We start from the raw sequence: 13,826 nt of genomic DNA, 5'->3' as shown, positions 1-13,826 counted from the left end.
AGGATGTTGTACCTTTATCCCTGACAACACAGGGCCAAATGGTAAAGTTACCCTAGCCATAAAAAAACTAGATGATTTATCCATAGAGCTAAAAAAGAATTCAGGTATTGATAACCCATGGAGCCAATACTTTGGTTGGTTTGAAAATTGGAAACAGGGTCTTGTTCAACTAGGAATCTACATATTGGCCCTCATTCCGAGTTGTTCGCTCGGAGTTTTTCATCGCATCGCAGTGAGAATTCTCTTAGTGCGCATGCGCAATGTTCGCACTGCGACTGCGCCAAGTAACTTTACTATGAAGAAAGTAAGTTTACTCACGGCATTTTCATCGCTCCGACGTTCGCATTGTGATTGACAGGAAATGGGTGTTACTGGGCGGATGGACGGCGTTTTAGGGGCGTGTGGCTGGAAACGCTACCGTTTCCGGAAAAAACGCAGGAGTGGCCGGAGAAACGGTGGGAGTGCCTGGGCGAACGCTGGGTGTGTTTATGACGTCAGCCAGGAACGAAAAGCACTGAACTGATCGCACAGGCAGAGTAAGTCTGAAGCTACTCAGAAACTGCTAACTCGTTTGTAATCGCAATATTGCGCGTACGTCGGTCGCAATTTTAAGAAGCTAAGATTCACTCCCAGTAGGCGGCGGCTTAGCGTGTGTAACTCTGCTACATTCGCCTTGCGAGCGAACAACTCGGAATGAGGGCCATTGATTGTGATAGTAATTTTTTGTGTTGTTTTCTTTTGCATTATACCCTGCTGCAGAAAACTCGCCACAAAAGGTATTGAAAACTCGCTTATGTATGAAGCCGTCCTTACAATCCCTCCTAACTCCCCTGCAGCCTATAAGCAATACCTAACTGAATATAGAAATAAAAAGCTCCATGTACAGAATCATGTTATTTAAATATATGATTCTAAGAGGGGATTGAAGGGTTAAACATGCTATATGTATTGTTATGTGTTTGAATAGACACGTACGCACTCTCTACAAGATGCCCTTGTCTGTTCATATAATATAAGGCTTGTGTGTGTCTTATCTTCAAGGACAATTACATACCAGATCAAAACTGTTACTTCTGTGTGTTACTAAATATCCTGCATGTAATGTCGTATGCTACTTCTATTTATCCAATCATATGCTTGCACATATTGTATACACCCATGTTTCTTATCTATATAGTACGCTGTAATTTTTTAAATAAACAGAGTAATTCTTAACCATTGACTCGTGTGTTTCATATTACGTTAAGCCTTGCTCTCAACTGGTACCAAAGAGGCGATTATATCGAGGGGACCTAAGCAGATTTCCCAACAGGGCGCATTGTCAGGAAGGGGGGTGCAGTGTCAGGAAGGGGGGTGCACTGTCAGGAAGGGGGGCGCATTGTCAGGAGGGGGTGCATTGTCAGGAAGGGGGGCGCATTTTCAGGAAGGGGGGCGCATTGTCAGGAGGGGGGTGCATTGTCAGGAGGGGGGTGCATTGTCAGGAAGGGGGTGCATTGTCAGGAAGGGGGGTGCATTGTCAGGAAGGGGGTGCATTGTCAGGAAGGGGGTGCACTGTCAGGAAGGGGGTGCATTGTCAGGAAGGGGGTGCACTGTCAGGAAGGGGGGTGCAGTGTCAGGAAGGGGGGTGCACTGTCAGGAAGGGGGGCGCATTGTCAGGAGGGGGTGCATTGTCAGGAAGGGGGGGCGCATTTTCAGGAAGGGGGGCGCATTGTCAGGAGGGGGGTGCATTGTCAGGAAGGGGGGCGCATTGTCAGGAAGGGGGGCGCATTGTCAGGAAGGGGCGCATTGTCAGGAAGGGGGGCGCATTGTCAGGAAGGGGGGCGCATTGTCAGGAGGGGGGGCGCATTGTCAGGAAGGGGGGCGCATTGTCAGGAGGGGGTGCATTGTCAGGAAGGGGGGCGCATTGTCAGGAAGGGGGGCGCACTGTCGGGAAGGGAGGTGCACTGTCGGAAAGGGGGGCGCATTGTCGGGAAGGGGGGCGCATTGTCGGGAAGGGAGGTGCACTGTCGGAAAGGGGGGCGCATTGTCAGGAAGGGGGGCGCATTGTCAGGAAGGGGGGCGCATTGTCAGGAAGGGGGGTGCATTGTCAGGAAGGGGGGTGCATTGTCAGGAGTGGATGCATTGTCAGGAGGGGGGTGCATTGTCAGGAAGGGGGGTGCATTGTCAGGAGGGGGTGCATTGTCAGGAAGGGGGGTGCATTGTCAGGAAGGGGGGCGCATTGTCAGGAGTGGATGCATTGTCAGGAAGGGGGGTGCACTGTCGGGAAGGGGGGGTGCACTGTCGGGAAGGGAGGTGCATTGTCAGGGAGGGGGGTGCATTGTCAGGAAGGGGGGTGCATTGTCAGGGAGGGGGGTGCACTGTCAGGAAGGAGGGTGCATTGTCAGGAAGGAGGGTGCACTGTCAGAGAGGGGGGTGCACTGTCAGGACGGGGGGCACATTGTCATGAAGGGGGGTGCACTGTCAGGGAGGGGGGTGTATTGTCAGGAAGGAGGGTGCATTGTCAGGAAGGAGGGTGCATTGTCAGGAAGGGGGGTGCACTGTCAGGAAGGGGGGCACATTGTCAGGAAGGGGGGTGCATTGTCAGGGAGGGGGGTGTATTGTCAGGAAGGAGGGCACATTGTCAGGAAGGGGGGTGCATTGTCAGGAAGGAGGGTGCATTGTCAGGGAGGGGGGTGCATTGTCAGGAAGGGGGGCACATTGTCAGGGAGGGGGGTGCATTGTCAGGAAGGGGGGTGCATTGTCAGGGAGGGGGGTGCATTGTCAGGGAGGGGGGTGTACTGTCAGGGAGAAGGGTGCATTGTCAGGAAGGAGGGTGCATTGTCAGGGAGGGGGGTGCATTGTCAGGAAGGAGGGTGCACTGTCAGGGAGGGGGGTGCACTGTCAGGAAGGGGGGCACATTGTCAGGAAGGGGGGTGCATTGTCAGGGAGGGGGTGTATTGTCAGGAAGGAGGGTGCATTGTCAGGAAGGAGGCTGCATTGTCAGGAAGGGGGGTGCACTGTCAGGGAGGGGGGGTGCACTGTCAGGGAGGGGGGTGCACTGAAGGGGGGTGCATTGTCAGGGAGGGGAGTGCATTGTCAGGAAGGGGGGTGCATTGTCAGGAGGGGGGTGCATTGTCAGGGGGGGTGCACTGTCAGGAAGGCGGGCGCATTGTCAGGAAGGGGGGTGCATTGTCAGGAGGGGAGTGCATTGTCAGGAAGGGGGGTGCACTATCAGGAGGGGGGTGCACTGTCAGGAAGGGGGGGTGCATTGTCAGGAAGGGGGGTGCATTGTCAGGGAGGGGGGTGCATTGTCAGGGAGGGGGGTGCATTGTCAGGGGGGGGGTGCACTGTCAGGAAGGCGGGCGCATTGTCAGGAAGGGGGGTGCACTGTCAGGAGGGGGGTGCATTGTCAGGGAGGGGTGCACTGTCAGGAAGGCGGGCGCATTGTCAGGAAGGGGGTGCATTGTCAGGAAGGGGGGTGCATTGTCAGGAAGGGGGGCACATTGTCAGGGGGTGCGCATTGTCAGGGAGGGGGGTCTATTGTCAGGAAGGAGGGTGCATTGTCAGGAAGGAGGGTGCATTGTCAGGGAGGGGTTGCACTGTCAGGGAGGGGGGTGCACTGTCAGGAAGGGGGGCGCATTGTCAGGAAGGGGGGCGCATTGTCAGGAAGGGGGGTGCATTGTCAGGGAGGGGGGTGTATTGTCAGGAAGGAGGGTGCATTGTCAGGAAGGAGGGTGCATTGTCAGGAAGGGGGGTGCATTGTCAGGGAGGGGAGTGCATTGTCAGGAGGGGGGTGCATTGTCAGGGGGGGGTGCACTGTCAGGAAGGGGGGCGCATTGTCAGGAAGGGGGGTGCATTGTCAGGGAGGGGGGTGTATTGTCAGGAAGGAGGGTGCATTGTCAGGAAGGAGGGTGCATTGTCAAGGAGGGGGGTGCACTGTCAGGAAGGGGGGCACATTGTCAGGAAGGGGGGTGCATTGTCAGGGAGGGGGGTGCATTGTCAGGAAGGGGGGTGCACTGTCAGGGAGGGGGGTGCACTGTCAGGAAGGGGGGTGCATTGTCAGGAGGGGGGTGCATTGTCAGGGGGGGTGCACTGTCAGGAAGGCGGGCGCATTGTCAGGAAGGGGGGTGCATTGTCAGGAAGGGGGGTGCACTGTCAGGGAGGGGGGTGTATTGTCAGGAAGGGGGGTGTATTGTCAGGAAGGAGGGTGCATTGTCAGGAAGGAGGGTGCATTGTCAGGAAGGGGGGTGCATTGTCAGGGAGGGGAGTGCATTGCCAGGAAGGGGGGTGCATTGTCAGGAGGGGGGTGCATTGTCAGGGGGGGTGCACTGTCAGGAAGGCGGGCGCATTGTCAGGAAGGGGGGTGCATTGTCAGGAAGGGGGGTGCACTGTCAGGAAGGGGGGTGCATTGTCAGGGGGGGCGCATTGTCAGGGAGGGGGGTGTATTGTCAGGAAGGAGGGTGCATTGTCAGGGAGGGGGGTGCACTGTCAGGGAGGGGGGTGCACTGTCAGGAAGGGGGGCACATTGTCAGGAAGGGGGGTGCATTGTCAGGGAGGGGAGTGCATTGTCAGGAGGGGGGTGCATTGTCAGGGGGGGGTGCACTGTCAGGAAGGCGGGTGCATTGTCAGGAAGGGGGGTGCACCGTCAGGAGGGGGGTGCATTGTCAGGGGGGGTGCACTGTCAGGAAGGCGGGCGCATTGTCAGGAAGGGGTGTGCATTGTCAGGAGGGGAGTGCATTGTCAGGAAGGGGGGTGCACTATCAGGAGGGGGGTGCATTGTCAGGAAGGGGGGTGCATTGTCAGGAAGGGGGGGTGCATTGTCAGGGAGGGGAGTGCATTGTCAGGAGGGGGGTGCATTGTCAGGGGGGGTGCACTGTCAGGAAGGCGGGCGCATTGTCAGGAGGGGGGGTGCATTGTCAGGAGGGGAGTGCATTGTCAGGAAGGGGGGTGCACTATCAGGAGGGGGGTGCATTGTCAGGAAGGGGGGGTGCATTGTCAGGAAGGGGGGTGCATTGTCAGGAAGGGGGGTGCATTGTCAGGAAGGGGGGGTGCATTGTCAGGTGGGGGGTGCATTGTCAGGTGGGGGGTGCATTTGGGGGGTGCATTGTAGGAGGGAGGTGCATTGTCAGTAAGGGGGGTGCATTGTCAGGAAGGGGGGGTGCATTGTCAGGAAGGGGGGTGCATTGTCAGGAAGGGGGGTGCATTGTCAGGAAGGGGGTGCATTGTCAGGAGGGGGTGCATTGTCAGGAAGGGGGGGTGCATTGTCAGGAAGCGTGGTGCACTGTCAGGAAGGGGGGTGCATTGTCAGGAGGGGGGTGCATTGTCAGGAAGGGGGGCGCATTGTCAGGAAGGGGGGCGCATTGTCAGGAAGGGGGGGTGCATTGTCGGGAAGGGGGTGCATTGTCAGGAAGGGGGGTGCATAGAGGAGTCTGGGTAAAGTCTGGTCCTGTTATGTCTATATTTGTATTATTTTTTTCTTGACAATACTTAGGAACAAAACAGACAAGGCTGGAACGAAGAGGACAGAGGGCCCTGCTCATAAATCTTATATAATATGTAGATTTTTTTCTTGTTTCTGGTCTCTTAAGTCTCAAACTTTGTTTAAACTCCTATATATCCTGTACATGTGTATTCTTTGTGCTTGATGCTTTAGTCGCAGTTTCTCCGGTAACGTAATTCCCAGACGCCCCATAGAGACCTCTGATTGTCTGTCTGAGCTGCTATCACTAAATACAGTACTGCAGTGACAGAAACACCTGGGCCCTTACACCTGTACACGAGACACGTCCGTACCTTATAATCCAAGAGAGATCGCATCTGTTCCGCGTCAAAATTGCAGACTGCGTCGGTCACCTCTTCCTCCGGGGATTCTACTTTCTAGAAGACAGAAGCGGAGTTTAACCTGTGTAATAGTAATCCTGCCGTCTTCTTACTCACTGAGGGGAAGTGTAAGGGCGACAAATTGCCTTTTGTTAAGTGGGGTGTCCAATAAGAGACATCATCTTCCCACTGCGTAGTACAAAGTAGTACAGCGGGAAGCCCATCCCAAGTACCCACTAATAGTCCTACACCTCTGCAGGAACCTGCCTGGATAATGGGGGTCATTCCGAGTTGATCGCTCGCTAGCTAGTTTTAGCAGCCGTGCAAACACTATGCCGCCTCCCACTGGGAGTGTATTTTAGCTTAGCAGAAGGGCGGACGGATGTATCGGAGAGCGGCTACAAAAATTTTTTTGTGTAGTTTCAGAGTAGCTCATAACCTACTCAGCGCTTGCGATCACTTCAGACTATTCAGTTCCGGATTTGACGTCACAAACCCGCCCTGCGTTTTTCCTGTCACGCCTGCGTTTTTCCTGGCACGCCTGCGTTTTTCCTGGCACGCCTGCCTTTTTCCGCACACTCCCTGAAAACAGTCAGTTACCACCTAGAAACGCCCACTGCATGTCAATCACTCTGCGGCAAGCTGTGCGACTGAAATGCATCGCTAGACCCTGTGTGAAACTACATAGTTCGTTGTGCCCGTACGTCGCTCGTGCGCATTGCGCCGCATGTTCAGAACTGCCGATTTTCAGCCTGATCGCTGCGCAGCGAACAAATTCAACTAGCGATCAACTCGGAATGACCCCCAATGTGCTGATAGTATTGGGTGTTCGGCGCTGCATCATCACATCATGTGTGGACATAAACCAAAGTCGCTGCTTTTATCACTTACTGCACGGATTTTCGTGTGGGCACAAAATGCAAAATGCACATAAAATTAAATGGGCATGACTCTTGAGTATGCAAACCCCCCTCCCCCCGTGCATGTTAAGAGCTGCTGACATCAGCGCCTGATTCAGTGAATGGCTGAGACGCAGCCGTTATCTCATGTAACAGCTGCAGTCTGATCGCAGGATTGCGGCGTTTCCTGCACTGTTTGGGCAGGGGGTGGCCGCTTATGGTCAGTAGTGCGCACTTTAAAATAGGATTTTAATACCTACCGGTAAATCCTTTTCTCCTAGTCCGTAGAGGATGCTGGGGACTCCAAAAGGACCATGGGGTATAGACGGGATCCGCAGAAGACATGGGCACACTATAAGACTTTTCAATGGGTGTGAACTGGCTCCTCCCTCTATGCCCCTCCTCCAGACCTCAGTTATAGGAACTGTGCCCAGGAGAGACGGACATTTCGAGGAAAGGATTTTTGTTACACTAAGGATGAGACACATACCAGCTCACACCACACACACCGTACCACTGGATTAGCAGGAATACCAGGTAACAGTATGAACTAACAACAGCAACAAGCTGAACATAACCGATATACAACCTTTGTGTAACTGAAAACAACAACCAACAATACAACTGCAAGGAACTGTCCGCACTGGGACGGGTGCCCAGCATCCTCTATGGACTAGGAGAAAAGGATTTACCGGTAGGTATTAAAATCCTATTTTCTCTTATGTCTTAGAGGATGCTGGGGACTGCAAAAGGACCATGGGGTCTATACCAAAGCTCCAGACCGGGCGGGAGAGTGCGGATGACTCTGCAGCACCGATTGAGCAAACATGAGGTCCTCCTCAGCCAGGGTATCAAATTTATAGAACTTAGCAAAAGTGTTTGAACCCGACCACGTAGCTGCTCGGCAAAGTTGAAGTGCCGAGACCCCTCGGGCAGCTGCCCAAGAAGAGCCCACCTTCCTGGTAGAATGGGCCTTTACTGACTTCGGCAATGGCAACCCTGCCGAAGAATGAGCGTGCTGAATCGTACTACAAATCCAGCGTGCAATAGTCTGCTTGGAAGCAGGATTTCCAATCTTGTTGGAAGCATACAGGACAAACAGAGCCTCCGTTTTCCTAACAAGAGCCGTTCTGGCGACATAAATTTTCAAAGCTCTTACGACATCAAGAGATTTTGGGACTGCCACAGCATCCGTAGCCACAGGTACCACGATATGTTGATTTATGTGAAACGAAGAAACCACCATCGGCAGAAATTGCTGACGAGTCCTCAATTCCGCTCTATCCACATGAAAAATCAAATATGGGCTCTTGTGAGACAAAGCCGCCAATTCTGACACTCGTCTGGCAGACGCCAAGGCCAAAAGCATGACCACTTTCCAAGTGAGAAACTTTAACTCAACCGTTTGCAAAGGTTCAAACCAGTGAGACATAAGAAACTGTAACACTATTTCAAGATCCCACGGTGCCACGGGTGGCACAAATGGAGGATGTATATGCAGCACTCCCTTCACGAAAGTCTGAACCTCAGGAAGGGCGGACAATTCTTTTTGAAAGAAAATAGATAAAGCCGAAATCTGCACTTTGATGGAACCCAATTTCAGGCCTCCATCCACTCCTGCCTGCAAAAAATGGAGGAAACGACCCAGCTGAAACTCCTCCGCAGGAGCCGTTTTGGTTCCACACCACGACACATACTTTCTCCAAATACGATGATAATGTTTTGCCGTGACCTCCTTTCTAGCCTTAAGGAGAGTGGGGATGACCTCCCCGGGAATACCTTTACGAGCTAGGATTTGGCGTTCAACCACCACGCCGTCAAACGCAGCCGCGGTAAGTCCGGAAACACGCATGGCCCCTGCAGTAACAGGTCCTCTCTGAGAGGAAGTGGCCAAGGATCTTCTATGAGCAATTCCTGAAGATCCGGATACCAGGCCCTCCGTGGCCAATCTGGAACGACGAGTACTGCCAAAACCCTTGTTCGTCTTATGATCCTCAACACTTTTTGAATGAGAGGAAGTGGAGGGAACACATATACCGTCCGAAACAGCCACGGAGTTACCAGGGCGTCCACTGCACTGGCTTGGGGGTCCCTTGACCTGGAACAATACCTCAGAAGCTTCTTGTTGAGGCGAGACGCATGTCTATTTGAGGAATTCCCCAACGCCTTGTCACTTCTGCAAATACCTCTTGATGAAGAGCCGACTCTCTCACGATGGAGATCGTGTCTGCTGAGGAAGTCTACTTCCCAGTTGTCCACGCCCAGGAGGAAGACTGCTGACAGAGCGCTCACGTGCTTTTCCGCCCAGCGGAGAACTCTTGTGGCCTCCGCCATCGCTGCTCTGCTCTTTGTTCCGCCCTGGCGGTTTACGTACGCCACCGCTGTTACGTTGTCCGACTGAATCAGGACAGGTAGACCTCGAAGAAGGTGTTTCGCTTGCAGCAGGCCGTTGTAAATGGCTCTTAACTCTAGAACATTTATGTGGAGACAAGTTTCCTGGCTTGACCATTTTCCCTGGAAACTTCTTCCTTGTGTGACTGCACCCCAGCCTCGGAGACTTGCATCCGTGGTCAGCAGGACCCAATCCTGGATTCCGAACCTGCGTCACTCTAGAACAGTGATGGCTAACCTTGACACTCCAGCTGTTGTTGAACTACACATCCCAGCATGCCCTGCATCAGTTTTGCTATTTGACCATGCTAAAGCTGATGTAGGGCATGCTGGGATGTATAGTTCAACAACAGCTGTAGTGTCAAGGTTAGCTATCACTGCTCTAGAAGTTGAGAACTTTGCAGCCACCACAGGAGAGAAATTCTGGTCCTGGAAGATAGACTTATTTTCCAGTGCATGTACAGGTGAGACCCGGACCATTTGTTCAGCAGATCCCACTGAAACACCCGGGCATGAAACCTGCCAAACGGAATGGCTTTGTAAGCCGCAACCATCTTCCCTAGCACTCAAGTGCATTGATGAATCGACACTCTTGACGGTTTCAGAATCTCCTTGATCATGGTCTGGATTTCCAGAGCTTTTTCCGCCGGAAGAAACACTCTCTGTAGTTCCGTGTCCAGGATCATGCCCAAGAAGGGCAGCCGAGTTGTCGGAATCAACTGAGACTTTGGCATATTTAGAATCCAACCATGATGTTGCAGAACCGTCAGGGAGAGTTCCACATTTCTTAGCAACTGTTCCTTCCCGTAGGGGAGACCCAGCGTCATGCGGTGCGGTGGACTTGGCAGAGGCAGGGAAGGACTTTTGGTCCTTGGCGCCAGACACAGCAGGCGACCTTTTTCCCCTTCCTCTACCCTTTGAAGCGAGGAAGGACGAGCCCTTTCCTTTTTTGTATTTATTAGGCCGAAAGGACTGCATCTGATAATGGGGCGTCTTTTTCTGTTGTGCGGGAACATAAGGAAGAAAAGATGACTTACCCGCAGTAGCGGTAGACACCAGGTCAGCAAGGCCGTCACCAAACAAGACACTACCTTTAAAAGGGAGAGCTTCCATAGCTTTCTTGGAGTCGCATCAGCATTCCATTGATGAATCCACAGCGCTCTCCTGGCCGAGACCGCCATGGCATTGGCCCTTGATCCCAAGAGGCCAATATCTGTCGCCGCATCCTTTAGGTAATCTACAGCGTCCTTGATATAACCAAGAGTCAAAAGAATGTTATCCCTATCCAGGGTATCCATATCAGATGCTAAATTATCAGCCCACTTAGCAATAGCACTACTCACCCACGCCGATGCCACGGCAGGTCTGAGGAGTGCACCAGTAGTGACGAAAATGGCCTTCAATGTCGTCTCCTGCTTGCGATCCGCCGGATCCTTGAGGGCAGCCGTGTCAGGAGACGGAAGCACCACCTTTTTGGACAGTCGGGACAGAGCCTTGTCCACATTGGGAGATGACTCCCATTTCTCCCTGTCGTCAGAGGGGAAAGGATATGCCATAAAAATTCTCTTGGGAATCTGCCACCTTTTGTCAGGCGACTCCCAAGCCTTTTCACAAAGAGCGTTCAGTTCATGAGGGATGGGGGGAAACTTCACCTCAGGCTTTTTTCCCTTATACAAACAAACCCTCGTATCTGGAACAGCAGGCTCTTCAGAAATATGTAAAACATCTTTAATAGCCACAATCATGTACTGAATACTCTTAACCAATTTCGGATGTAAACTGGCCTCATTGAAGTCGACACTGGAATCAGAGTCTGTGTCGGTATCCGTATCTGCCATCTGGGTAAATGAACGTTTCTGTGACCCTGAGGGGGCCTGTACCTGAGACAAAGCGTCCTCCATGGATTTTCTCCACGTTTGTGTCTGAGAATCAGATTTATCAGCCTCTAAGACAATAACGCCACATTTGCATTCAATGTACTCAACATATTCACCCAATCAGTAGTCGGCTGTGCCGACAGAAACATTCCCAAATCCTTCTCCGCACCCCCCATAACTTCCTCCGGGGAGGAACACTCAGCCTCAGACATGTCGACACGCAGTACCGACACACCACACTCAAACTGGCCAAAGGGGACAGACCCACAGGGAAGCCTGCAGAGAGAACACAGAGGGAGTATGCCAGCTCACACCCCAGTGCCCATATACTACTACATAAATAATATATGATGTCTGCGCTGAATATATACATATATATATAGCACCAATTGCCTGTCCCCCCCCCCCCCCCCCCCGTTTTGCTCCTTTTGTTACTTGTAAGGAGAGTGGAGGTCCGGGCCAGCGTCTCCGCATGCACTGTGGAGAAGAGAAAATGGCGCTGGTAAGCTGTGCGGCTAAGCCCCACCCCTTCCCAGCGCGTTATAGTCCTGCAAAAATTAAAAATATTATACTGGCGGGGGTACATACACAGTGCCCAGGCACCCCTAATATGTATATTGCCAGTGTAAAACAAGGCTCCAGTAACTTGCTGCCCAGGGCACTCCCCCCCCAGCGCCCTGCACCCTGCGAGTGCCGGTGGTGTGTGGGAGCATGGAGCGCAGCGTGACCGCTGCGCTGTACCTCCATTACTGAAGTCTTCTGCCGTCACTGAAGTCTTCGGTTCTTCTAATACTCACCCGGCTTCTTTCTTCTGGCTTCTGTGAGGGGGGTGACGGCGCGGCTCCGGGAACAAGCAGCTAGGCGCACCAAGTGATCGAACCCTCTGGAGCTAATGGTGTCCAGTAGCCGAGAAGCAGAGCCTTGAACTCAGAAGAAGTAGGTCTGACTTCTCTCCCCTCAGTCCCACGATGCAGGGAGCCTGTAGCCAGCAGGTCTCCCTAAAAATAAAAAACCGAACATAAAGTCTTTCCAGAGAAACTCAGTAGAGCTCCCCTAGTGTGTGTCCAGTCACTCCTGGGCACAGAATCTAACTGAGGTCTGGAGGAGGGGCATAGAGGGAGGAGCCAGTTCACACCCAGTAAAAGTCTTATAGTGTGCCCATGTCTCCTGCGGATCCCGTCTATACCCCATGGTCCTTTTGGAGCCCCCAGCATCCTCTAGGACGTAAGAGAAAAATATTTACACTTGTATTTGTGTTCATGTTGGATATGATTTCACAGACTTGGGTACATCCCACCTGCGCTCTTCGGGCACTTGCTGCGATGTGTATGAGTTGTGTACGTTTTATAGCATATTCTGTGCCTCCTGTCGTACTGCTGGCGCTTTAAACGCTTGCGTCCAACTCTGAAAGTTGTCCTATGTGTGTACTACAAAGTAACATCGTTACCCTGCAAATGTCAAAATGTCAAAGCATATTTTCCTGCGGATTGTTTCATGTAATAACACACACACATATATGTAGTCGCAGTGTACGTCTGTTCTGTGTTTCTGGGAACAAAGTAACATTAAACGCCATCGGAAGCTTCCTCTATAATGGGGATTCCAACTGCGGGCAAAGGGCAGGAGTTGTCGTTGCAGCGGCGTGGAAATAATTTAAAAGGCACGGCAACTCGCAAAACCTCACGGCTCGCTCTCCCCCCGCATTCACACAATTTTGTACGCAGCCCTGAATACTAAACTGCGCAAGTTCGAGAAGCTGCAGTGACTTGTCGGTGCGAGAACTTCGCTTGCAATTGGATTGCCCCCTTAGAGTCTTTGAAAGTCCCCAAAACCGATGTCATTGTGTGTGTTCTGCAGGGTCTGATGGGCCTATCTTCTGAGAGGGCCAGGACTTGTCTCGCCAGCCCTTACACCATCATCTCTGGGGGAATTGGGACTCATGAAGAGAAGAACGCAGGTAAGGCCATGTTTCGGCGACAGAAAATGTTTCATGTTTGGGCCACGCTGTGTGTAACTTGCGGCGTACGGTAATGTACTTACCACACTCTGCAGCCGCACCGTACTGGGACTGTCTTCCTTTACCATCACGTCTTCAGTCATCTGAGGCATTTCATCTGCTGGAAGCCAAGAACAGGACCTTGTTTTACTTTGCTGGTAATAGGACACACACAACGCGCACACACACACACACACACACACACACTTCTACCGCCACCACCAACACACACACACCTGCAGCAACACGACACATGCAGACAGAGATACGCCATAAGCAGGAATCAGCCCGGTGACCCGGCACGTTCCCCCCTCTGGGGATGCAGGGCAGCTAAGGACTACCTTGGCTTCTTACCTCACCTTCTGTGTATGTGGTTATCTAAGTTCTCCTGGTAAGTGAATCCTACATCTCGCTATTATCTTTCCTGTGTATCTTAATGCATAAACGGCTTTGGCCCATTGAGCCTTTAAGGCAATTACAATTCCCGGAGGTCGCCTTTTCTGGGAGCAATTACTCCTGGTGTTTTAGATGCAAAAAAAGATGACATTGTAGTTACTGATATAAGCGTCTTGTCACCAGCAGGGGGCAGAGTATGGGCAGTGGCTTATTCACGGTAATCTGCACCGGCTGACGCCGCAGTTCCACGTAGCCGCGCCAATTTTACAGACAGGAATGTGTCCATGTCCCTCAGATAACAGCGTTGCTGTCCAGGGTGATAAAGTGTACGCCATGACAGCGAATCGTGTGTATAATACAGTGTCCATGTTTATACAGTTTGTGTGTATAGATACATTATTATGACCACCTCCTGCTATATAACCACCCAGCCAGTGCACAACATGTGACGTACGTCATAAGCTACCC

At 52.5% G+C, this 13,826-nt stretch overlaps 1 protein-coding gene across 3 annotated transcripts in view; it reads right to left on the bottom strand.

Annotated features, from left to right (window-relative positions):
• HDX (highly divergent homeobox) overlaps positions 1 to 13,826 on the bottom strand; it is a 166,886-nt gene that overhangs the window by 46,650 nt on the left and 106,410 nt on the right. For 2 of the 3 annotated variants that reach the window (XM_063938398.1, XM_063938400.1), the window contains 2 exons: positions 13,007 to 13,083; positions 5,773 to 5,856 (listed from right to left, as the gene is read on the bottom strand). In XM_063938398.1, coding sequence (XP_063794468.1) covers positions 5,773 to 5,856; positions 13,007 to 13,083 — 161 coding nt within the window. The remainder of the gene's footprint in view (positions 1 to 5,772; positions 5,857 to 13,006; positions 13,084 to 13,826) is intronic. The other variant, XM_063938399.1, reaches the window with a different exon arrangement.

The sequence above is a fragment of the Pseudophryne corroboree genome, chromosome 8 (assembly GCF_028390025.1).
Source record: "Pseudophryne corroboree isolate aPseCor3 chromosome 8, aPseCor3.hap2, whole genome shotgun sequence".
NCBI lineage: Eukaryota > Metazoa > Chordata > Amphibia > Anura > Myobatrachidae > Pseudophryne > Pseudophryne corroboree.
Note: the sequence above shows the minus strand (reverse complement) of the source record. Positions and strands in the feature narration are given on the sequence as shown.